Source organism: Pyrus communis, chromosome 4 (assembly GCF_041283825.1).
Source record: "Pyrus communis isolate YQ-2024b chromosome 4, ASM4128382v1, whole genome shotgun sequence".
NCBI lineage: Eukaryota > Viridiplantae > Streptophyta > Magnoliopsida > Rosales > Rosaceae > Pyrus > Pyrus communis.
Window position 1 is genome coordinate 616,956 of NC_142568.1, and position 23,766 is coordinate 640,721.

At 37.9% G+C, this 23,766-nt stretch overlaps 4 protein-coding genes across 6 annotated transcripts; 2 read left to right on the forward strand and 2 right to left on the reverse strand.

Annotated features, from left to right (window-relative positions):
- Nucleotides 1-23: 23 nt before the first annotated feature.
- Nucleotides 24-9,366, reverse strand: LOC137723055 (NADH dehydrogenase ubiquinone complex I, assembly factor-like protein (DUF185)). 2 transcript variants are annotated; one of them, XM_068462211.2, is made up of 14 exons: nt 8,049-9,366; nt 7,905-7,981; nt 7,671-7,782; nt 6,264-6,346; nt 5,998-6,063; nt 5,242-5,342; nt 5,007-5,125; nt 4,560-4,600; nt 3,837-3,925; nt 2,109-2,286; nt 1,910-2,026; nt 1,769-1,813; nt 1,128-1,256; nt 24-739 (listed from the first exon to the last, which is right to left on the reverse strand). In XM_068462211.2, exons 1-14 carry the CDS (start codon nt 8,110-8,112, stop codon nt 605-607), a joined length of 1,356 nt encoding a protein of 451 aa, XP_068318312.2. In that variant the 5' UTR covers nt 8,113-9,366; the 3' UTR covers nt 24-604. The 2 variants fall into 2 exon arrangements, with proteins under 2 accessions (XP_068318312.2, XP_068318313.2); XM_068462212.2 differs by having other exon boundaries at nt 4,560-4,597; nt 8,049-8,231.
- A 3,559-nt stretch (nt 9,367-12,925) lies between these two features.
- Nucleotides 12,926-17,825, forward strand: LOC137722801 (protein PHR1-LIKE 3). 2 transcript variants are annotated; one of them, XM_088692084.1, is made up of 7 exons: nt 12,926-13,246; nt 13,338-13,537; nt 15,317-15,393; nt 15,653-15,707; nt 16,248-16,344; nt 16,435-16,504; nt 17,247-17,825. In XM_088692084.1, exons 2-7 carry the CDS (start codon nt 13,351-13,353, stop codon nt 17,691-17,693), a joined length of 933 nt encoding a protein of 310 aa, XP_088548210.1. In that variant the 5' UTR covers nt 12,926-13,246; nt 13,338-13,350; the 3' UTR covers nt 17,694-17,825. The 2 variants fall into 2 exon arrangements, with proteins under 2 accessions (XP_088548210.1, XP_068317997.1); XM_068461896.2 differs by having other exon boundaries at nt 16,257-16,344.
- Nucleotides 17,826-18,422: 597 nt separating this feature from the next.
- LOC137722647 (Calcium-binding EF-hand family protein) lies at nt 18,423-20,831 on the forward strand. The gene is made up of 5 exons (XM_068461698.2): nt 18,423-18,594; nt 19,498-19,737; nt 19,852-20,051; nt 20,136-20,310; nt 20,407-20,831. The coding sequence occupies exons 1-5, from the start codon at nt 18,570-18,572 to the stop codon at nt 20,526-20,528; spliced, it is 762 nt and encodes a 253-aa protein (XP_068317799.1). The 5' UTR covers nt 18,423-18,569; the 3' UTR covers nt 20,529-20,831.
- An 81-nt stretch (nt 20,832-20,912) lies between these two features.
- Nucleotides 20,913-23,766, reverse strand: AP4.3A (protein kinase family protein). Its single transcript, XM_068461697.2, has one exon. The coding sequence runs from the start codon at nt 23,487-23,489 to the stop codon at nt 20,994-20,996; it is 2,496 nt and encodes an 831-aa protein (XP_068317798.2). The 5' UTR covers nt 23,490-23,766; the 3' UTR covers nt 20,913-20,993.

The window sequence follows — 23,766 nt, forward strand, 5'->3', positions numbered from 1 at the left end:
TCATCGTTCAACGTTGCAGGATGTGATGAGGACCCAAGAAGATTCATAAAATAACAAATGTGGTAACACTGCAGTGAAGTTAGTTCATAAGCTGGAAGAAGATAACAATTTTGGGATTATTCTGATCTTCAGCATGAATAGCAATATGAGCTCTCTTATAGGACTGAAACAAAATAAATAGGGAAAGAAATAAAAAAAATAGAACAAAACTGGGAACTGTCAAGCTTTCATGAGATCGTCAGGATCTTAATATTTGAATTTCTCCTGGTATTCAGCATGAATAGCATAACAATGCATCGAATCCATCTTCAAGTAAAAGCGATATCATCCCTTTAACTACTTCACCGAAGATTTGTAAAATATCTATTCATCAGAAGCAGAGAACCATTAAACTTTATTGCTTGTTGCAGCATCAAATCTGACTTCAAAGTCTACCCCCCGTGGAACTCTGATCGTGCAGAATGCAGACAATTACACGTAAAAGACGACCTGCTGGTTCGTGAGCAAAGCTGCTCTCAGATGGGCAGAAAGACAATGAAGCCAACTCCAAACATTCAGGACCAGATACATTCTTGTAAACAAAGTGGCCGCCAAAACTATCCATCTACTGGGTATTATGTGTTGGAACACTGAGATAAAATTTCGTATTCTTGAAGTCATCCAAGAGTGGATTGTATCCGTCCTTGGTTCTTGTCTTTGAGGGCAAGCCAAACTCTTCCATGAATGACGACGTATCAAGCTGCATCATTATGTAAATTTGATTAAGATAAATGCGGTGAGATTGCTGTTTATATGAACAGAGGTAACTATAAATCCAGCAGTAGGATGCATAGAATGTCTATAAGTGAGCAAGTCTTACAATTCCTCAAAAGTAATTATCCATTTCCAACACGTTCTTTTTATATTTCTTCTTTTTCATACAAGATTCAAAAAGTTTGAATCATAAGTTTATCCATGGTCCACCACATCCCGCTAAATCCCTGCCAGGATTTGGGTAACCACATGCACTTTCTCAAAACCATATATATTTTACCTAGGACCAAATGAGCTTGTGTCCTCATGAATTGTAATTTATCTTATAGCTTCCAAAAACGAAGGCTCCACATGAAAATTAGAATTGAACTCACCGTAATTGCTCGCCTCTTCTTCCCTTCCTTGGACGACTTATCTTTCTGAATTTTCAGCCATCCAGAACAGTAATGGTCAATACGTTCCAAAAGCCAAAATTCAGTGGGGAAAAATATATCAGCATCTCCCTGCAAACAAACCCAAGTAATTAGATTTTGCTTCATAAAAAGCCGGTTACCTTTAGAACTTGAGTAGTAGTAGTAATAGTAGTAGTAGCAGCAGCAATCCTAATAGTAATGTGTTTGGATAAGGTGCCAAAGGATTTTGGCTAAACTAATTAGAATGCACTACAAAACATTAGATAGAAGGATTGAAAATGCACTGCACAAGCATTACGAAGCTACTAAACAAAGGATTCCCAAGTTACTCCTTTTAAGTAGTCATTTGCATTATTCCCCAAGTGCATTGCATCTTAGTCATTTCAAACACCTCTCCTAATGCCTTGTACTGCATTTTTAACTAATTCAGCTAAATCCCTCAGTACTTGTAAATTCCTCATCCAAACACACCAAAGCAGAATATCCAAGGCCATTTATGGCAATTTGTACAACTATGACCCTTTTATTATGGTCTACAACCGTGACCCCTTATTATGGTCTACAACCATGACATGTCAAAATGAAATCAGAATTATACATACCCTTGCATCCAGATAACTGTTATAATCCGAGCTGCTGCCATCTTTCTGTACATAAAAAGGATCAAAGTGACAAACTAGTATAGGACGTTATGACAAAGTGTCAAACAACATAAAAACTATGGAAATGTTCAGTTGTTATACCTTGGTTGAAACCAATGGAGCTCTTTCACCAAGTATTTTTACATCAGGTAGGTAACTAAAGTCTGAAGCAATTAAAGACATCTTTGGTAGCACTCCATGTAAAACTTCAAGCAGTTTCTGGATGTTTAAAGACAACATCATTGCCACAAACTTGTTGGGTAATAAAATAAATAAAATAAAATGCCAAACAGTTCCTCACCAAGCAACCGGTTGGTAGCCAACATCTTCGAGGTTTTGGAAAGACTTTAGACCAAACGCCTTTTGCTTTTAGTATTGCACTGCTCTGAGAATCATGTTTTTTGTCTAAATCGATGATCTCCAGACATCTCTTAATTAATGAGTCTTGCAATGGCTTATACAATTCAGAAGGTGTTTCCCTATTAATAGCCAAAACCTTAATCAGTGAAACTGAGATCCTGCTCCCACAGTGAACAGTTCAATAAAAGACATGATGGAGTAGAAATGTATTTCAGTTGCTAAATAAGCTGATTTCAAAATATACTTTAGCAGAAATACAGCCACCTCTAATCCTGATATTGTATATTCTCACATACTGTGAAAGTATGCCCTGAAAGTCAATCATAAGATGACATCTTTCAGGATAATGCAAATGATTGGTAAAATCCGATCTAATCAATGGGCAAGATCACTAGCTAAGACTGTCTCGTTAATCATAATATGTCTAAATGAGTCCATGGACAATGGAATAACGGAAGGAGTAATCTAAAGAAGTTAGACCACTGAGATCTTCGTCTTCAGGCTTTATGGGCCCATTGGGCTTAACTTATGACATAGGATAAAATAAGTGGCATTAGGCCGAAAGGGCCCAATCTCTATACATGGTCGATTCTAGAGAGAGAGAGAGAGAGAGAGAGAGAGAGAGAGAGAGAGAGAGAGAGTGCCTAAACCCTTCTCTAAACACTAATAGGGCCGGCCACTTAGTTGGGGAGGACACTAGGCCCTTTTCCTCTTCTAGGCTCATACATCCTTCATCTCATTCTTAGAGGTGTGGAGAAATTGGAGCCCATCTCCTTGGGTGGCTAAGAAGAACAAAAAGTGGAAGATCCTACTAGGAAGGTGCAAACTTGGGAGAGAACTTTGGAAAGGACTTGGGTGGGTCTACAAGCTAGATCCAAAGGCATAATTCCTCAAACCTTCATCTTTGTTTTAAATACTACACTAGACACAATAGAACTAGACCTATCAGCTATGCAATCTCGAAGGAGATTTAACTTGACGAACGACCTATCTATGCTTCCAATGTTATTTATGCCATGTATATTGATATATTGTGCTGGCTACTTAGTCAAACTTGAAATCCTATGCCTAAAATCTCTAATATTTCCCTTCACGTACTGTATTGGGAGCATCCTCTTTAACTCATTAGTACAGTTGCAAAGATATTCAATTACTTGTGTTGGAAACAAAATAAACTAAGTATCGCAAGTGACTCATTAGTACAGTTGCAATTCAATTTAGACGGACTTGATTGACAAATGAAATTATCTCCCTATCTCTTGCTCTCTGCCTTCTAAATCCTGATCTCCCCTTCTATTCTAGGTTTCTCTTTGGTCTATCAGTTTCTTCTCAGTCTTCTTGTTCTAATCCTTCTATTTCACTTATCTTGAATCCTAATTCTATTTCTCTTCTGGATCACCTTCCTAAATTCTAAATTATGTAACCAGTTCTACATCGACTTAACTTCCCTTCAGACTGGAGTGAGTAATTGAAATAAATTATAACGGAATATATAATACAGAGAGGCATGTATATTCCATTGCACAAAAAAGTAAAAAACTTCAGAGATTAAGTCCAGACTAACAATCACTTTAACAAAGCTGTTGCAAAAGAGATTCTTACTTATTTGGTTGACTAATTTTCAATAGAAATACAGCCAGATTTTATGGATCTGCAAGATGTTGCTTACCTATCCTGTTGCTTCTCTACCCATACTTCCATCCATGGGGAAACTTGATTTTCTGAATAGATAAGATCATGCGGAAGATTATCAAGTACCTGTAAATATGAAGAGACAAAATTGATAGATTGTTGGACCATAAGTTTATTTACTGAAACTAGCCTACTGAGAAACTATTGAAACTTCCACATAAGAGTCCCTAGCGTCCAATAATATTACTCACTGTCGTTACTAGTGCAAGTAATAGAGAGGGAAAGCAAATTTCCACAATCACTATATCATTAGTGGTTTGTGCAGGCAAATGAGAAAGCCCGTCCATAAGAGATATCAGCAGTTAAGAAAGGTCCTCATTAAAAGATATCAGGGTTCACATATCAATGTCAAGGTAGAAGTCTTTACATCAATACATAATGGTATATTATGTCCCGTGTGCGTGAGATAGAAAGCAAGGAACTAGTCCTCATGTTATAAAAGATTAACTTACAGGTATCTGATAGATACTGCTTAGTAATCTTATTAGCAACAACTTTTGATTTCAGATGTCCATTCACATTGCTTCATGTTTGACAATAATATCATTGCATGCATCAAACTAGTCACACCATTAAACATGTTAAAATGAAAACCAATGAACTTCGGAGAAACTATTTCAAATTATCTACTACATCCTACTATTCTAAAGCACAATTACTGAGCAAAGGCATAATAAAGTCAATCCAGGACAGAACGTACCTCAAGCATTATTACCCAACATGGTTGGTGCTCCACATCTCCTATCAAATAATCAAACATATATGAAAATTAGCCACACACAACAGCTGCACTCTGCAAGTCTGTACATAGCAGAATCATCATCAAACAAGAAATCTTTGGGATATGATGAGCAAGCCCTAATGATAAATGAAATCCAGAGATGACAATTCTAGAAAAATTATTAGTAGTCGAGACAGGAGGAGTTTTGGGGAGTTTATTGAAACAATTGAATTCATAATATGGTAAAGTAACTTCTCGTCAGGGAACTACTCCTTTGCTGGGTCTCGCAATGGCATATTAAATGTTTATATCATGCAACACTACATACATAATGATCAAAGTACAGATATTTAAATATAGACAACGCTTAGTTCAATACAGGACAAACTGAAGACAATAAAATGTCAAAAGCCAAAGACACCATACCCCATCCACTCTGGTCGGTAGCATCACGACATTCTACTCGAAACTTTGATAAGTGACTACGGATTTCTCCAACAGTTTCTCGTTGTATCTCAGCCAGTGAGGGACTGACTTCAACTGAGCTATAGTTTTAAATGATTATGGTCAGCAAAAAATACACAATCGTATCAATGAGGATTGAAAAACTCACTCAACTAGTACCATATTAAATTGGTAAAAATTATCATCAATGACATACATGTAAGTCATATTGTTGTAAACTCTTGGGGGTGCATTCAGCATGATGTAATCCATGATTCCCTTTGCACAAGTTCCTGATCCACCACCAATTTCATATATCTGAGTGCACATTATAAAATCACATATTAAGTTGTACCCTTCATGTATTAGGCAAGTGGATGCATATGTAAAATATTTGAAGGAATGATTAATTTATTACCAAAATAAGAGTAACATATATGAAAAAAAATAAAATAAAAAATCAAAGATGTGCCACCTAGAAACATAACAAAAATTTTTAAACTGTATAAGTTGCAAGCAAATTACTATGTCCTTCCTGCAACACTAGATTGAAAACTATAAGCATTAACGGGACTTCATCTTGTAATTCAGAAACTGATAGAATCCCTGTGTCTTTTATTGAAATTGCTAATTCTAGCCGATTATTTATAAAACATTGGATAAATAAACTCATGATTTAAGTTTGGAAAATTTTTGCAACTTATCACATCCAGCCAAAAAGAAAAGCCATCACTCGATTTCTATTCCTGTAGTAAAAAGTAGACTAGGCAGCATTGAGGATATAGCCTCACTTAGGTTCCTTTACATCTGAGATATCATCAATCTTTTCAAGTTGAGAGGCCAGGAGTAAAGAAAATAGACTCTCGGGAATACACAGAAATTATAGATTTCACAATAAACATTCAATCTGACATCAAAAGAAAATTCTCCACTGATAGGTCCACCGGCTGATAACTAAGAAGAGGAACCTTACCCTTAGAGGAACTGAAAGGTTAGCGGTACGCATTATGGCTTCAGCAATCCCATGCGCATACCAAGGCTACAAGGAAAGTGAAATTTTGAAATTGCAAAGCCATGCATTTAATGAAAAAGAAAAATACCAATCTGAGTGCAGCTTGGGTGGGAACTGGGAAGATATAAAGCACTATCGAATATTACTTTGTGGTTACCTTAAAAATTAGGATTTGGGATTTTGAATGCAGAAAGCAAAGCGACAAGAGAGAGAGAGATAAAGATTACCTTAAAAATTTCCACAGGAGTAAACCAAGATACATCACTTTCTTTGTAAATTTTCTCCAAGTATTTCATATAAGCTTTCCTACCTGTAATATCAAAGATTTCAATATGTATACAATCTACAAGGGATGGTAACACAAGCAAGGTTACCTTATTATTACATAAAGGGGAAAGGTTCTGCAGGAAAAACGAGTGTTGTGTACTAATAGACTTACTTATCATAACTGCAAAGAAAGAATGGTTCTATCTATTTTTCCATAAGGGCTGGGGCACCTTTCATCGGCTGATATGTAATTGGTCCTAATCCTCCAAAGACTATTGCTTTATACTATTTGTAAACACGTGTTATTTATGTTAGTATCATTCAATCCAATAATAAAAATTCTATTCATTTCAGAAATTCGGAAAATAAAAGATTATTTATAGGAATATTTTTTTTTACCAAGAATTCGAGTGTCAATTTAGGTACAATTTCAGACCAAGTATTTGACAAATTTAGTCAAACAGGTGAAACAAGTAATATACTTTTTACCAATCTGCACTTTCTATTTATATTATTGCAAGTCATATTTGGGCAAATGATATTTCTTGCCCACCTTTTCAGCCAATTTAGATTAGCAGGTATGTCCAATACTAAAGAATAGGTTGATAACTATTTAAACCTAGAAAACTCAAAGAGCTCTGAACTCAACTGCTTGAGGATGGCCACATAAATCTCTGTTGAGTCCGTCGAGAACTAAATACTAAGAAAGATACAGGCAGCCAAGATGTTTACACCACCTACACTGAAATTAGTCTTTCGACCTCATGCTTCAATAGCACCTTAAAAATCCAAATAAAAATACCTAACAAGCTCATAAGTATATTTCAGTGGAATGTGCCTTTCCTCATGTTGTCCTTTGTGCTACTACTATTACAACCTCGAAATCTTATCTTTCATGCGTCCATCTCGACATACTCAATTCAAATGCACACGTGTTCATCTAACGTTGCACTCATGATGGAACTTATATCATACAAAGCATTACAAAATATTAGAGAAACAGTTAATAGGCATTTGGGTAATTTGATGGTTAGAAATTCCAAAATTATGTTTCCTGTTTAATTCACCCAACTCTAATCCTCTTCAATTGAAATACAGCTTCTTCTAATCGCACCTATTTCGAAATATCGTTAGGTCGAATACAGCCCCAATACACGTTCCTTCCCATTATCATTCTTCCATCACAATTCATGCATAATCACAAAGATTCAAACCCACTAAAAATTTTACAAATTCATTCAGATATAATGACCGACGTGCTTTAAGTCTCTGAATTATGACATGAGTCTACAAATCGAACACATAAACTAGGCAAAAAATAGAAAACAAAATCAAGTCTGATACAAAATTAAGGGTAGCTTAGATACCTTCGAGCTGATTGAACTTAATTGCTCCCTGAAGCACCCCAACCGATTTCGATCTTTGAGAGAAATACCCATGTTTCGGATCATATAATGCCGAATGAATGAAATCACGAACCTGCCCAATTGAATTCATAAACTTTTTTATCACAGCGGCAGACCCATACCCATTAACTTGAATTGCATAATGTAGAGATTACACATCGAAAAAATGACGCAGATTGTGAATGATTGCCTTACCAGAATCGGTTTGTCACCGACAACGTGAGTGGAGAAAAGGGCTTCAAATGGGGACGCCCACAGCTCACATGGCTTCACTGCAGAGACATTCACTTTACTGTGCTACTTAGAGAGACGCAAAGTTTAGAGAGAGAGAGAGAGTACCTCTGGGACGATTGTGGAAGAGCAGAGGAAGCCTTTGGGCATGAAGGGCGCGACGCAGCATCATAACCAGGTGATGGTTTTTGGGGAAGTCCGCTTAAACCCTTAAACCTCCAGGGCGATGGGAGTTTGGGCTTGGGGGTATCAAACGCAATACCGCTACCGTGTGGGTTTATTGACAATTCACAAATGACAAATGCTGCCTCACATTTTTGAAACTATCATTTTGGTCGAGTTACGTTCATCCATGCCACTAGCACTAGAATTTAGTTGTATTTCTTTTCACGTGTAAGTTGAAATTTTTAAGTTTCCAAGTTTTTACTTACATGGACGACGAATTATGTACTTAATTATCATGGTTCTTTCATAACATTCAGATACTACATATTAACATAATAGAAAACATAAGATGAATAACCATATAGATCGTACATCATATATGACAAGTTTGCATAAAGAAGATATTCTCGAATTGTACCATGAATCGATCGCAGTCTTCAATTCCAGCCATGCATGTTGGCGGTGACGATGACATATCTAAAACACTATCTCCCTTGTCCACATTTAGTGCTTTCCAGTTCCAGCAACTCCGAGCTGTCTGCATCATATGATGATGGAGCTCCTTTGTCCTTCATTGATCATAAAGGAGGCAAAAATCCCACCACACTCCCCATTTCGACGTTGAACCACCACTCAGATATAACACCACCACTACGACTCCATAAATACACTCCAACAATTATATAAACAACCAAAAGCCCATTTTCAAAGAACCTCATTTAACCAAAAAGGACTTGCATTTCAATTTGATTTAATCCAAAATTCTAGGATTTTGAACCACCAGAACAATAACAATCTGATGACGTTATAACGATATTTCGATGATGATACTCCCTCTTTTATGATTTAGAACCAACACAACCACAACAACAATCGAATGATGTCCCAACAATACTCCCCCTTTTATGATTTTGAACTAGACTCCAATGGTACACTTTTTTAGTTTCGAACCACCACACCACAATAATTCATTCAAGGACCCTCTCCTTTTTCACCCACAACCACCACAACAAATTTTAAATTGGCAAAATGAATAATTGAGAGGAGAAGAAGATGTATGGACCTAAGAGGTGGAGCAATCGGAAGCATACCGAGCTACTTCCATGGTGTCCTAGGCTCTCAAATTTGATTAGTCAAGGCAAAGCAATCGCAAGAATGGATCTGAAAATAGATTTGAGAGTGTCGTTAGGTGTCGTTAGGAATGAAGAGAATACAGACTTTTCATAGGCAAATTTAACAAAATGAACAATTTTTTAAAAGTGGGATCAAAGTGCAACCGTTGTCCACAAATAAATTATTGATGCTAAAAGCCCTTTTTTTTAGTACTCACATGAGTTTAACGTCGAAGTTGAATTTAATGTAACGATTAATGGTTGCTCAGTTTAAGTCGTAAATCAATTTTAACAATAATATATACGTTGATATTGAATGTATATAGATACTCAAGAAAAATCGGTGGATACAAACTTCTTAGAACCCCAAAAACTTAAAAGATATTTTTGTTAGAAAGCTTATTGTTATCTTCTTCTTGTCCGGCGTTTGCATGTATCTCCCAAATTTTCGATCAATGGTTGGTAAGCTTACTACAAGTGCATGGACAATGGAGGGGTCCAGATTGAGACTGGCCGCCCTTGTTTTGCTGGCCTCATAAACTTATATGATAGCTAAGTACTCACACATGTTTAGCTATATATTATTTGTTACAAAATTAATTTAATTCTTGCCAAGAAAAATTGGTTAGAACTAACATGTTATGGTATTATATTAATGTTGTAATGTATTGGAGATATAGACCCTACCTTAAACCTTTAGAATCCAGAACATGTTGTCTTACCAAATCTATACAATATAAAAGGGGGTTGTTTGCTTATTTGCTTTGATTTATTTATTTAAGTAGTTTCTCTTTTGGGGACTACCTTTTATCAAAATAGAAATATGTTAACTTAGAGCTTGTTTGGAAGTGCTTCAAAAATAACAAAAAACAATTTTGGTGAAAATGTTTCTGAAACTAATCTTTAGAGCACTTTCAATGTAGGAAGGCTCCATGGGCAATAGGCAACTCAATTCTCTTAAATGAACAATAATTGTTTGCAATGGACAGTAACTGTCCAAGTGCATCTCTACCCCTCAACTAAATAGCCCAGACAATTCGTACTAAAATATTAGTATTTTTTTTATTTTATAAAATAATAAAAGATAACTTTTTTTTAATTTCGGATAATATAAAAGATTGGTTGAAGTATTTGAAAGTATTGAAATGTAGTGTAAAGTGGAAGAACATGGTTAGGTATTTATAGAAAAAATTATAATTTTTTTTAAAAATATTTTCAGTTATTTTTTTTTTATAATTTTTAATAATTTCCATAATTTTTTTTAATAATTTAAATTGCGGTTGATGTCATCCTTATGTAACATCCCACATCGCCCAGGGGAGTGATCCTTAAATGTATATTCCCATCCTTACCTAGCACGAGGCCTTTTGGGAGCTCACTGGCTTCGGGTTCCTTAGGAACTCCGAAGTTAAGCGAGAAGGGGGCTAGAGCAATTCCATGATGGGTGACCCACTGGAAAGTTGCTCGTGAGTTCCCAAAAACAAAACCGTGAGGGAATGGTAAGCCCAAAGCGGACAATATCGTGTTACGGTGGTGGAGCGGGCCGGGGAAGTGATCCGCCCCGGGCGGGGATGTGATGTGACGGCCAGCACGCTCCGATCTCGGTCGGGGTGTGTCAGTTACGTCACACAGGCAGGGCGCTGGGCTAGGCAATTGCTGCCTGACTTCTCCATCGGGCTTGCCTTGAGAGTGGGCTGGAGTGTTTTGGGGAAGGGGAGAATGGATTAGGTTCCCTATCCCCAAGGCAATAAGCAACGGTGAAGTTGCTCTTAGTAAAAATCCAAATGGATCATGGAAAAGCACTTTAAGTGCTTCATGTAAGTGGAACCCAAAATCAATTTCACCATAAGCGTTTTCAATCATTTTAATAGCACTTCTAAACAAGTTTTTAGGTGTGAAAGTTGTCATTCATGAAAGACAAATTTGATATATCTAGCTTATAAATGAAAAAGAATACTACTAGACATAGAGGTGGCAAATCAACTCATTAAGTTGTTAATAGGTACCTATTAAGACCTGTTTAATTTGATATCACTATGATATAGAGGTGAGATTAGTAGTTGTGAAGATGGTGTAAGGTAAAAGCAAACTAAATACGTTTTAATAAGTACTCATGAACAACTCAATAAGTCGATTTGTCATCTCTAACTAGATGGTAATCCTAGTGACATATTTGGCTATGTCAGCTGCTTTTAAGATAGTTAATTTTACATTATTTTAGGATGATTTTGAAAAATAGAACCCAAAAAACACATTAATGTAGTAGTATGACATTAATATAAATGTGTGACTGTTTATCTTTCTTCTTATGGAGGTGCACGTCAAAAAATATACCCAAAAAAAGCGATGAGATTCATGGGTATGCGATGAAGTGGGTAGGAATAGGATAAGATGACAAGGAGGGAAAAGACACCTCGGATCCACTTGCCTTGACCCGTAACCATCAACAAGTTGTAGGTTGGGTGACAGATGGAATTGGTGATTGATCAAACTCATCAATCATATGCATCTTCATGTTACATGACTTGCATTATCGCAACAAGACCAATGTAATAGTAATTTTAGTCTTTTAATGCAACTTAGATAATTAAGTGAGATTAGCTCCTCAACGAATATCGCAACTTTGATTTTAAACAAGAGGAATTTCTCTTTTATTCCTACGCTTGTATAATAAATAGAAGATGTGCAACATGTCTATATAAGAACGATTTAATACAAAAGAGGCTCAAGATAAATGAGGATCAGATTTGACAAATTCCATAATTATATTCGTTCATAGGCTTAAAGTCTTTAATCGAAGATTAAGCCAATAGTGCTTCACCTATGGCAAGTTATAAACTCTGAGTGGGTGAAACAATCGGTCATGGCTTGTTAGAGAGAGCATAATGGTCATCTTTCACGAGGTACTCCGTTTGTAGGGCATCATGCATATGGCTCCTAATGAAGATAATGGCAAATGCTTTGTCAATTTTGTTTGTATTATTAGCTTTCATTGTAGCTCTCAAGTTCTTAAGAGTTAGGTGGAGCTTCACATTTTACACCCACTTGAGAAGGAGACCAAAACGACATGTCGTTCAGTCTCGATTTTGGACGAGCATCTCAGCGCGACTCAGTATAAGGGTTTCAATCCCTCTTTTTCATACTTTTCCACACACAATTTATTTAAGCAACCCAATTTCAAATCACAATAATCCTATCGCAAACATAACAAGATATATAATTTGAAATTGAAAATAGGATTCATGTTTCATGGTATGGTTAACATGCATAAAAGCTGATACAACTTTGACAAAGATAAACTATAGAAAATACTTTGATGGTGATTGCTTAAACACTGTTTTAGAGTGATACTCTTCTTCGAGACACGCTTCAAGTTGATAACATATTGAAAGAAAATTTAGAACTGATGATAAGGACGACAAAAGAGAGAAAGGGAACTTAGTTACCTGTAATTGCTTATTTTTCCTTGCAATTTTACACAATCACACTTTTAAGTAATATTAACTACAACAAGATTCTAGTTTTGGGATTTGTAAGATTTAAGTACTCTATTCATAATTAGATGAACAAAGAGGTGCACCCATGAGATGGACATCATATGTCCACCATATACTTTTATAAAATCATAGCATTCATATAAAAAAAATACAAAATAAAATAAAAAATAAGAAAAAACTATAAAAAGCAAAAAAGAATCACATGCCAAACAAGGACTACACGTTGCATCTCTCAATTTTAGCCATTTTCCAGAGACAAAACAGAGAGAGAGTCAAATATACAAAGGAAAGAAGAAAGCGGCAGAAAAAGGGGGAGAGAGAGAGAGACAGAGAGAGGAGAGAGACAGACAGAGACACAACAAAGACATCGCTGTCCAAAAGCTAAGCTGAGCTCATCAGCTCAGCCTCTCACGCCTTAGTTAACTCCTGTTCCGTCTCTCCCACACTCATACTCCAACCCCCATTCCTCGGAACCCACTCAAACTCCACTCCCCTTCTCTGCATTTTCGGGGCTCCGAGCCCCGATTCCCAGGTACCCATTTTTGCAAACGAGTCTGAAAGCAGTTCCAGGTCGCAAATTCGCTTACTTTTTGAAGTAATATTTTGTGGGTTTTTGTTTTCAGGAGAAGATTGAGAATGTACTCTGCTATCCATTCTCTGCCGTTGGATGGGCATGGAGACTTTGGTGGGTCGTTGGATGGTACCAACCTGCCTGGTGATGCTTGCTTGGTTCTGACTACGGATCCAAAGCCCCGGCTGCGGTGGACGGCGGAGCTCCATGAGAGGTTTGTGGATGCTGTGACTCAACTTGGCGGCCCTGACAGTGAGTATTGGCTTCTTTACTTTCTTGTAATTGAAATTCTTGGTTTTTTATGGGCATAATAATTTTTTATATAAATTATATTGGTTTGTTGAAAGCTTTATGTGTTAATATTGGTTGGGTAGCCTTGAAGCTTTATACTGTGAATTCTGGGTGTTTAATGTTGGTCCGAATTGTCATTTGATTGTTGGGTTATTGTGTTTTTGTGGTGCTTTTAATTTGTTTCATTGGTTGTGTAGTCTTTATTTTGTTAAAGGAGAGAGATTTTGTTGGAATATTCTACGTTTGCTTGAAAATTTACTTCCTTTCCATTGACTATGTTTCAGTTACGCTGGTGGGATGATTTTGATGAGTTTTATGTCATTGCTGAGTTGGAGTGATTCCGTCTTTGTTAGGAATCATTTTTTTTTCATATTCACCGAGGTTATGTATCATTCAAATCATTCTTAGATTGATCACTATCTAATAATTCCACAGTGGTAATGTCCACTTAAGAAAAGAGAGGAGAGAGAAAGTACACAAAAAGTTAAGTGGTTGGGAAACTTTCTTCATGATAACAAGTGCAAGGAACTCTCAACCTATAAATCTTGAACTCAAATCCCAGTACACCCAAGCTCTCAATTTTCTCCCACTCCCTCGTTGCTTCCTAATATCTTGCAAACTGTTAGGCGCACTTAAGGGCCTTGATATGGACTTAGAGAAATACCTTAAACTAATTAGGTGCAGGAAAACTTACTTAAGGAGCAAGAAACTTCCTTTATGTGTCTTAGTCAATATAGTCTCTCTAGGAGATCCTAATAGGAAACTAAACCCAAACATTAGCTTGAGTCGTATTCTAACAAATCTCCACTTTGACTAAATCTCCAACTGCCACTTCATACACCTATCAGGAGTATGACTTTAGCACACCTTTCTTGCACCCTTATTATATGGGCATGTCCACCACTTCTGTCTCGAACAATGAAGTAATACCATCCTCAGTTGTTTCTTATCTCCACCTCGGTTGGAGCTTTCTCATTCTTGCTTCCAATAGCACCTTACTTATTTTCTATAACACCATCATAGATTCATAATGTTTGCAGAAGTTCAACTTTTCACTCAACTGCCTTGCAACTTACTAATCTACACGTCTATTATCCAATTGCTTAATTTTATAATTAATTAGGTTCTGATAGTGTTTTGGTATAGAGTTCTAAGAACATTAATTAGGTCCTCGAGATTCTTAAAAATTCATGGAAGTGCAGTGTTTTTATTCCAATGTTTAGAACATTGAGAATAAACTACTCGGATTTCTTCTAGTATATCTTGCTCTCAGCTGCATTATGATTTTGAATGGTGGCGATCACCATTCCTACTAAACCTCCCACCTGTATATCTGCTTCTTCCTCTACTCCAATTAGACTTGGAATCTGACTTCACCAGAAGACCACTTCAATATGGAAAACTGGTATGGTGCTTTTTATAATCAGCTTTCAAGAGAGATATTGCCACCTCATTCACAGTCCACACGTCTTTCCCAACTAAGAGGGTTGTCACAAATGTCTCTTTTGACTAAGGCATAGATGGACCAAACTTTTACTGTTTATTAAATACCTGAGTTCAGCTTATATTCAGGCTTTTCATTCTTGTTGCTCAATTTGAGTTAGGTCAATCTGTATAGGCTTGAGTCCATTTCATCCATTATATGTTTCATATTGGTTTCGTCATTTTTTGGTCAGAAGCTGTGTGTCCTGGGGTTGCTTGCTTTTTTATTATACTGTTTTTAAATGCTTTCAATTGCAGAAGCAACACCTAAGACCATTATGAGAACAATGGGAGTCAAAGGCCTTACCCTTTATCACCTGAAATCTCATCTTCAGGTTTGTTTTTCTTTCCCATTATCTAATTTGTGGTGAGCTAGAGCTGAAATTGTAGAGAGAGAGAGAGAGGGAGGGGAGATGAAGGAGGAGGGAGGGAGGGAACTTGTAATTTAGACATAAGGGGCCAATTAACTGATTAGTATAGCCTCTGTACTTCTTACCCTAACAAACGTTTTTTTTTTTTTTTTTTTTTTTGTGTAATCTTACATAAATACCGTTTTCAAATTTTCTTTGTTGTATTGATGATCTATGATTGCAGAAATATCGATTGGGGAAGCTATCGTGCAAAGATTCAGCTGAAAACTCCAAGGATGGTATTGACCTCAAACACTTTAAAATATAGAAGAGCTGGAACATTGTATTATTAAGTACCCTATACTGTTTCTGTGCCTTTTTTATGATCCCATATTAAAGTGCAGGAAAATCACAAATGCTACCTGAAACTATCCAACATAATGAGCCCATTTTCAATTTTCATTTCGTACATTTTCTGCAAGTTGTTTCAATACATTCAGTGCAAAGATTTTGCTATTTTCAGCAGGTTGTGGCCATTCGCTTTCATTTCCTTTTTCTCTCTTGGCATCTCACATCTCTTTTCTCTTTTCCATTGTGTGGTCTGATGCATTGTGACCTTTTGAAGGCAAGAAAATTATAAATCATTTGTTATAAACTGCGCGGGCCACCACTTTTTCATTTGCTTGGAGTGCTGTGCTATCATTATAAATCTCTGAATAATCAAATTCATAACTGTGAACCATGACATCTGCTGGTGAAAGACGTGTTTGTACTACACATTCTGATTGCAAAAGTTCTTGGTGATAAGCTGTTGCATTTGGACTTATTAGTTACATAAGAATATGTAGGGATTGCAGCCTCTTGTATTGCTGAAAGCCAGGACACTGGTTCATCCTCGGCTGTCTCATCAAGAGTGATTGCGCAAGATTTGAATGAGTATTTGAACTTTCACTTATTACTCTTTCACAAATTACTTCTACTATCTATATATGTCCATGTAATTGTTGCTTTTCATTTTTGAAACAGTGGCTACCAGGTTACTGAGGCTTTGCGAGTACAAATGGAAGTCCAACGGAGACTGCATGAGCAGCTGGAGGTTAGTCTCTTTTGTGTCTTGTTTAACTACTAATTTGCAGCTTACAGGGTTTTCATTACCTTGAACAATTGTATAGTTCTTTTACGGCATGCACAGACCACATCAACTTGTAAATATAACCACAGGTCAGAACTCAGGAGCTCCTGGCGAGAAAATGTAGTTTCTGTATTTCTCAATAATGAAATAATGATTACACCGTGGTTTATATGCTGCGAGCTCCCCTCCATATTTTTTAATACTTAATTTGTATCCTACTATTTAATCTTCCATATATACCACTTCCTATTTAATCTTTCATTAATTACCATCAAAAAGTAGGAAGGGTATATATGGAAGATTGGATACCAATTAAGTATTAAAAAATAGGAAGGGGTGTGGGAAAAGTAGTTAAGGGTGTATGAAAATCACAACCCCTAACTAAACTATGAAACAGAAAAATACAATTAGAAAGCTGTACAATAGATGAACTAATGACTAAGCGCCTTTTTATGTAAAAAAAAAAAAAACAATATTTCAGATTGCCTTGATGGTTTTACGGTTTTACCTGTATGCTTACGAGATAAATCCATTTGCAACCTTGACCTAAAACACTCTTTGACCCTCCAGTATAATTATATATTCTTGTTTACCTCACCCCCACCCACCACCACCCCCCCTCACCCCCCCCCTCTCTCTCTCAAGCACTATGCTAAATTCATTGTGATTATTAAGTGGCAATTTCTAATGGTTATATTGTATGCAGGTGCAGCGTCGTCTTCAACTTCGAATTGAAGCACAGAGCAAGTATCTTCAGTCTATACTTGAGAAAGCTTGTGAGGCTCTGAACGACCAGGCTGCCTCAGCCGCTGGGGTTGAAGCTGCTAAGGAGGAACTCTCTGAACTAGCTATTAGGGTTTCCAATGACTGTGAAGGGATAGTCCCACTTGATTCCGCAAAAATCCCTTCATTGTCAGAAATTGCTGCCGCTTTAGAGAACAGAGATGTCTCCAATGTAATGGCTCGCCTCGGCAACTGCTCTGTTGATAGCTGCTTGACATCAACCGGAAGCCCTTTTTCGCCAATGGATATGAGTTCACTCGCTGCTGCTATGAAGAAAAGACAAAGACCCTTCTTCGGTAATGGAGACTCGTTGCCTTTGGAGAGCAACATGAGGCAGGAAGTCGAATGGATGATGAGTAACATTGGATGAATAGCAAGACATTCCCTTAGAAAAGAAACCTTCATCATTTAATTTTTCTTGTCTAGCTAATCTAAAATGCACCGTCTTTTGCAAAATGTACCATCAGTGGTCTGTATATTCTTAAAGCAGATTGTTTGCATATGGGCTCTGGGGACACCTTTACTTTTATACATGTGGAATTGCCTCCCGTTTACCGAGAGCGACTTGTATGGCGCTTGTACGGTACACCGCTGCAGTGGTGTCCCGGCCCATAGAAGTCAGACTCCCTTTTACATGCTCGACTGGCCCTGGAATGGTTTCGAGTTCTTCTGGATAGGGAGCTACTATCGGGCCATACAAGTCATTCTCCCTTTTTTATCAATGCGAACGGGAGTTTCAGCCTTGAAATCTCTTCCAACATTTGAAAAGGAAATATCACCAAATGCTTTTGAAGTGAAATACGGAAATATGGTGTGCTCTGTTTAAGACCAATTAATGAGGACTCTCTACACTCTTCGAACAGAATAGAGATTGAATGTCACTGGACAAAATATTTGTTGATTACGTAAATTACTCTTTTGCTCTAAAAATTGTCAATGGGATTGAGGGAAAATGGTATATCCTTCTAAACCAACATATTAATTTATGTGATCTTATATGGAAAAACTGATTAAATATTTGAGAAGGAGAGACGTTGGAAGCAAAAATATACTTTGGCCACCAAAATTCAAAAGCCATAATAATTGGCATCTCCACTTTGGCATCCCATTCCTTATTTAAACCCTCTCTCTCTCTCTCTCTCTCTCTCTATAGCTTGGTAGACCTTTGGTGGGTGGTACTTGCTTTGTTGCTACTCTTGTTATTTTTCTCTCTGTCATTGCTTTATCTCCGGAAGAAAAACTAAACATGAAGACTTCTTCTCCTTCAGCTGGTCAGTTAGTCCAACTCCCTCTTTCTTTCTTTGCTGTTTATATTTGTTATCTGATTATCTTTAAGCTGTCAGGTGTTAATTATCTATATTTTTGGAAGAAAAAACCCAGTAATTGTTTTTTCAAAAAGTTGAAGGTGGGCATTGCCAGAAAGTTTCTGGGGTCATTTATGTGTTAATTGGCGACGGTCTTTCGTAGCTTAGTTGGTTAAGAGCGTCCCCATGCACCCGAGTTCGATTTCCCCTTCCCCTAATACTGCTCGAATCAAAGAAGAAAATAATGAGCGATTAAATTGATTACAGTGGTTAATAAAAACTAGGTTTATATCCTTTGATGCTAGTTAATTTAGGCTTCTGTTATGCCTTACATGTGTTGTGTGTGTAAGGATTTAGAAGAGGTTAGATTGCGGTCTTGAAACAGAAAAACACGGTTTTGTTCTTCACCGGGTTTGATCAAAATGAGAACAATCGCTCATTATAATATACAACCGCTCTACAATACTAAAAAATTACACATTCTTCACATGTAAAAAATTATAGTGAAAGCGGGGAAATTTTGGATGATTGTCCTAAATCCAATCCATCATTAATTTTTTAATTCTTCACATACTAAAAAATTATAGTGAAAGCGGGGAAATTTTGGATGATTGTCCTAAACCCTACAGAATATACATTTTCAATTTTGTGTGATTACCACTGAGATTGGAAGGAAATACGAAAATCATTTAAGCAATTGATTCTTGACCTCGGCAGAGTAATGTTACAAACATATCCATTGAGCTTTTATGTAATTAAATTTGTCATTAATAACAGTTGGAACAATTAAGCATGAGATATTTTGACAGGATATAGGTTTTATCGTTCTTGTTGAGCTAAACTTGATTCTTCTTCATGTATTATGTAAAGGCACATCCCATCTCCGCTCTCAGCTCAAGTCTATGTCAAACAAAGTAGGAGGTATGCTGTGTTGTTGTAGTTCACCAAATAAGTATAGCAGGTTGGATGCAAAGCTTGAAAAGAAGATGGTTGAAGTTAAAAGAGGTTACTTGGGCCGTAGTAACTTTAAATCAATTGACAGCATTATCATGAGGTTCCCCCAGTTCAGGGAGGAACTCAAGAAAATTCGAGATGTGTTTGAACAGTATGGTAAGTTTGGACAAAGTGGATGTACTCTTTGCCCAGATTTTCAGCTTTCAAAGATGTTATTACGGAGGTTTACTGAAAATTCTCCCTCTTGATCTGTCTGTCTCTTTCTCACAGATGAGGACTCAAATGGAACTATTGACCGTGAAGAACTGAAGAAATGCTTGCAGAAACTGCAACTCCATCTGACAGCGGAGGAGATTGAGGATCTTTTCCATTCATGTGACATGGATGGAAGTGAGGGGATACAATTTAATGAATTCATTGTTCTTCTATGCCTCATCTATCTATTAAAGGAACCTTCATCTTCTCATACGGTATTCACCTAAACTCTATTTTGTTTCTCTGTTTGGAATCAATTTCGTAGCGTCCTATATGTAATGTCTTGGGGATTGTTTCAGATATCCAAGATAAACTCGCCACAGCTTGAAGCAACTTTTGACACTGTAGTTGAAGTATTCTCATTTCTGGATAAAAATGGCGATGGGAAACTGAACAAGGCAGACATGGTGAAGGCATTGAACGAGGCTTCTCCTTTGGAGAAATCCCCTGCACATGTCACCAGGACTCGATTCAGTATAATTTCTTTTGCTTTCTATGAATAAACTATTTCTTAGACATGGATCTAAGGTTCTCATAATTCCTTTTTTTCTTAACTGTTGATTGTTGCAGAAGAAATGGATTGGGACAAAAATGGGAAGGTCACTTTCAGGGAGTTCCTCTTTGCTTTCATCGATTGGGTTGGAATTGACACAGACGAAGAAATGTCTCCAGTACGAAGTTCAAGCAAGTAGTGTGTAGCTTGTACAGCTTAGAAATGGGTGGAGTAGCTGTTCAGTGAGGTCAGATTGATATATCTGCTTGTATTACTAAAGAATCTTTAATCTGTATAAAACAGTTTCGCTGCTCGGTCATTGTTAGGTCTTCTGATTTCTTTGAAAGTTTGAGCCATCTTGTGAATCCTGTGCATCTGTATCTGGTTATTTGTATTCTTAGTAAACGAAATTGCAGAAAACTTTGTATCTGTTGATATGGCATTCGATTTGGCAAGACATATATAAATATATATATTTACAGTGCTCGGTTTCTGAGAAAAATACATCCGGAGACATGATCCTCTTTCTTTTGTTACACAAAGTCTCACTAAAAGAATAAAAACTAAATTTCTGTGTACGAGGTAAAAACAAGACTCAAAATTTCCATTAACAAAACTTTATACACTATCTATTTATCACTCTGTTATGCCGCCCGAGTGACTTTCATTGTATTCCTAGAGCTTGGATACTCCTAATTAATGACAAGGAACAACTATTCATTTGTCTCCAATCTTCGACAATTTCCGCCCTTTTCCCTTCTTGCATGAAGCATTTGTCATCACCATCAAGTATCCTTACAATCTGCCGTATGGTTGGTCTTGATCGAGGATTGGAGCGTGTACAGTCAATTCCTAGCTTAATCAGTCTCATCAGTTCTTTGTGATTGTACGCTCCATTCAACCTGATGTCTGCCAGCTCCTCGAATGGTCTTCTGCGTGCCTCAAATTCATTCACCCTCTTCACCAGTAGCACCTCAGGCCGCCTGAAGTCAATTGCCAGCTGTCCGGTAACAACCTCAAGCATTACCACCCCGAAGCTATATATATCAGCCATTGGTGTTGCTTCTCCAGATAACATATATTCTGGTGACATGTAACCGAAAATTCCACGAACTGATTTGGTGGCGTTAGTACTTGCATGATACCCGTGGTCATTTCGTGTCAAGAATTCAGCAAGGGCAAATGAAGTCAGCCTCGGGTTCATGTCTGGATCAAGAATAACAGCCGAGGAGGTAATATTTCTGTGAATCACTTGTTCGTCCCATTCCTCGTGAAGATAAAGAATGGCAGAAGCAAGCGATTTTATAATGTTGTATCTGTGACGCCATCGCAGGATACAATTAACGAATCTATTGTCGTGATGGAAAAGTAGGTTACTCAGAAGGCGATCTGCCAAGTAATCGTAGACAACAAGCATCTCTCCTTGTTCCGTGCACCATCCACGGAGCTGTACCAAGTTTCGGTGGCGGAGCCTTCCTAGGTTCTGAAGTTCATCTGAAAATCGCGCCCGCAGTGCTGGGCATGTTTTCATGCCAAGCCGCTTCACAAGGACATGATGGCGGTTGTTAAGAAAGCCCTGGTAGGCTGTTCCAAAGTCCAGCTCCGCTACCCTCTGAGAGTCTGCGAAATTATTCGTAGCAGATACAATTTCCTTGTAGGATATTTTTTGCGCAGTTTCTACCATGGGAAACGTTGATTTCTTCAGACGGAAGCTTTGAGAAGAGCTGACATCACTGCTTCCGTTTTCAGCACTTGCAAAGAGGGTGTCTCCATTGGCTGTGACATAAGTTGATGCAGTAGATGTGGTTGTGTTGGTGGTGCCAATTGTGTACCTGGTGCAGGTGCTGCTGCCATTGTTCGTGCCAGCACTCGAGGGAGAGGATAAAGAGATGTACAAAGGGTGGCACTGAAACGATGGGAGGTCCGGCAACTTGCCATGAATGTTGCCGGAAAGTGCATCCACAACCCATTTCATGTTTGGTCGCGATTGCGGGCTGTGAAGTGTGCAAAGAAGAGCAACATGAAACAAATGCTCCATATCAGAAAGCTGGTAAGAATCATCTGGAATCCTATTGTCCCCTGCTTGTAAAAGCTTCCCTTCATCAGATAGCCTCCGAATCCAATCAAGCAATATGATCTGATCATCTGAGCAAGCAAGGTCTACTGCCCGCCTACCTGACACCACCTCAAGCACAACAATCCCAAAGCTGAAAACATCAGATTTTGCAGTAGCCACGCTTCTTTTTTGGAAGCTTTCGGGCGGCAAATACCCAATTGTTCCACCAATTCTCGTGGTCTCTGCCATCCGAAACTGAACGTTTTTCATCGATGGCGTCCGTGCTTGGGACTCAAGCTCATGCTCTAGCCACCGTGCCAAGCCAAAGTCACCAAGGCGAGCATTGTAATGGGAATCAAGCATCACGTTACTCGTCTTAACATCCCTATGAATGATCTGAGTCTCCAACTGTTCGTGAAGATAGAAAAGCGCTGCTGCCAAGCCGCTGACTATGTTCGCTCTACGCTGCCAACTGAGACAGACCGACCCCATATTTTCAGGTCTCCTGAAAAGCACGCGATCGAGGCTAAGGTTAGGCATGAAGTCATAAACCAAAAACAGTTGGTTTTCATGAACACACCATCCTCTCAGCCGGACAAGGTTCCTATGACGGAGGTGAGCCACGGCCAATAACTCCGCCGCAAAAGTCTTCTCAAACTGCTCTCCTCTCTCCACCAAGCATTTCACAGCAACCACAGTTCCATCACTCGGTAAAACCGCTCTGTACACTTTCCCGAAACCTCCACTTCCAATCACTTGATCCTCGCTGAACCCGTTCGAGCCAATATAAAGCTCGGAAAAGCTAAAGATCCTCGGATTGTCTCCTCCGACCTTGTCCTTGAGCTGTATCCCGTCCATGTCTTGAAACGCGCCCGAGTGTTGCTTCCACTGCGCAGCGTCATGGCGACAGAAGTTGATCCATATCAAATCATATACCCTGCATAGTGAATCCTTGATAAGACCACGAATATGACTCGTGCAGCGACGATGTGGTGGATTTTTTTTTATGTCTTCCTTGGTAGGTTTGTGGAGGTTTTGGCGATCCACCGGCTCCATTTCTTTATAGTCTTCCGGCAGTATGAAGCAAAGACGATTCAGCTCCATGGTGGCGACGGCGGCGGGTGGCGGAGATTATGGACTAGTTGGGTTTGGACATGAACGACGGTGGAGGAGAGCAAGAAAGATGTTGAGAAACTGGATGAATTGTTGAAGGTAAATAGCATATAACAGTCACCCTCAATGCCTTTGGTTTATCAAAAGGGTTAGGTTGCATGGTTGAATTAAATGCCTATCAACCGCCCAAATTGGAACCTACCTCATATTTTTTTCATGAAAAATGTTCTTTGAATATTTTTTCATAGGAACGATCTTCTACTTTGAT

Coding starts and splice junctions, on each gene's coding strand:
- LOC137722801 (XM_088692084.1), top strand. CDS start 13,351: ATGTACTCTGCTATCCATTCTCTGCCGTTGGATGGGCATGGAGACTTT. Junction 13,538..15,316: donor TCAACTTGGCGGCCCTGACA/GTGAGTATTGGC, acceptor TTTCAATTGCAG/AAGCAACACCTAAGACCATT. Junction 16,345..16,434: donor ATTGCGCAAGATTTGAATGA/GTATTTGAACTT, acceptor TTTTTGAAACAG/TGGCTACCAGGTTACTGAGG.
- LOC137722647 (XM_068461698.2), top strand. CDS start 18,570: ATGAAGACTTCTTCTCCTTCAGCTG. Junction 18,595..19,497: donor GACTTCTTCTCCTTCAGCTG/GTCAGTTAGTCC, acceptor TATTATGTAAAG/GCACATCCCATCTCCGCTCT. Junction 20,311..20,406: donor TGTCACCAGGACTCGATTCA/GTATAATTTCTT, acceptor TGATTGTTGCAG/AAGAAATGGATTGGGACAAA.
- AP4.3A (XM_068461697.2), bottom strand. CDS start 23,489: ATGGAGCTGAATCGTCTTTGCTTCATACTGCCGGAAGACTATAAAGAA.
- LOC137723055 (XM_068462211.2), bottom strand. CDS start 8,112: ATGATGCTGCGTCGCGCCCTTCATGCCCAAAGGCTTCCTCTGCTCTTC. Junction 6,347..7,670: donor TAAGTTCAATCAGCTCGAAG/GTATCTAAGCTA, acceptor TTGATATTACAG/GTAGGAAAGCTTATATGAAA. Junction 5,343..5,997: donor ACCTTTCAGTTCCTCTAAGG/GTAAGGTTCCTC, acceptor ATGTGCACTCAG/ATATATGAAATTGGTGGTGG.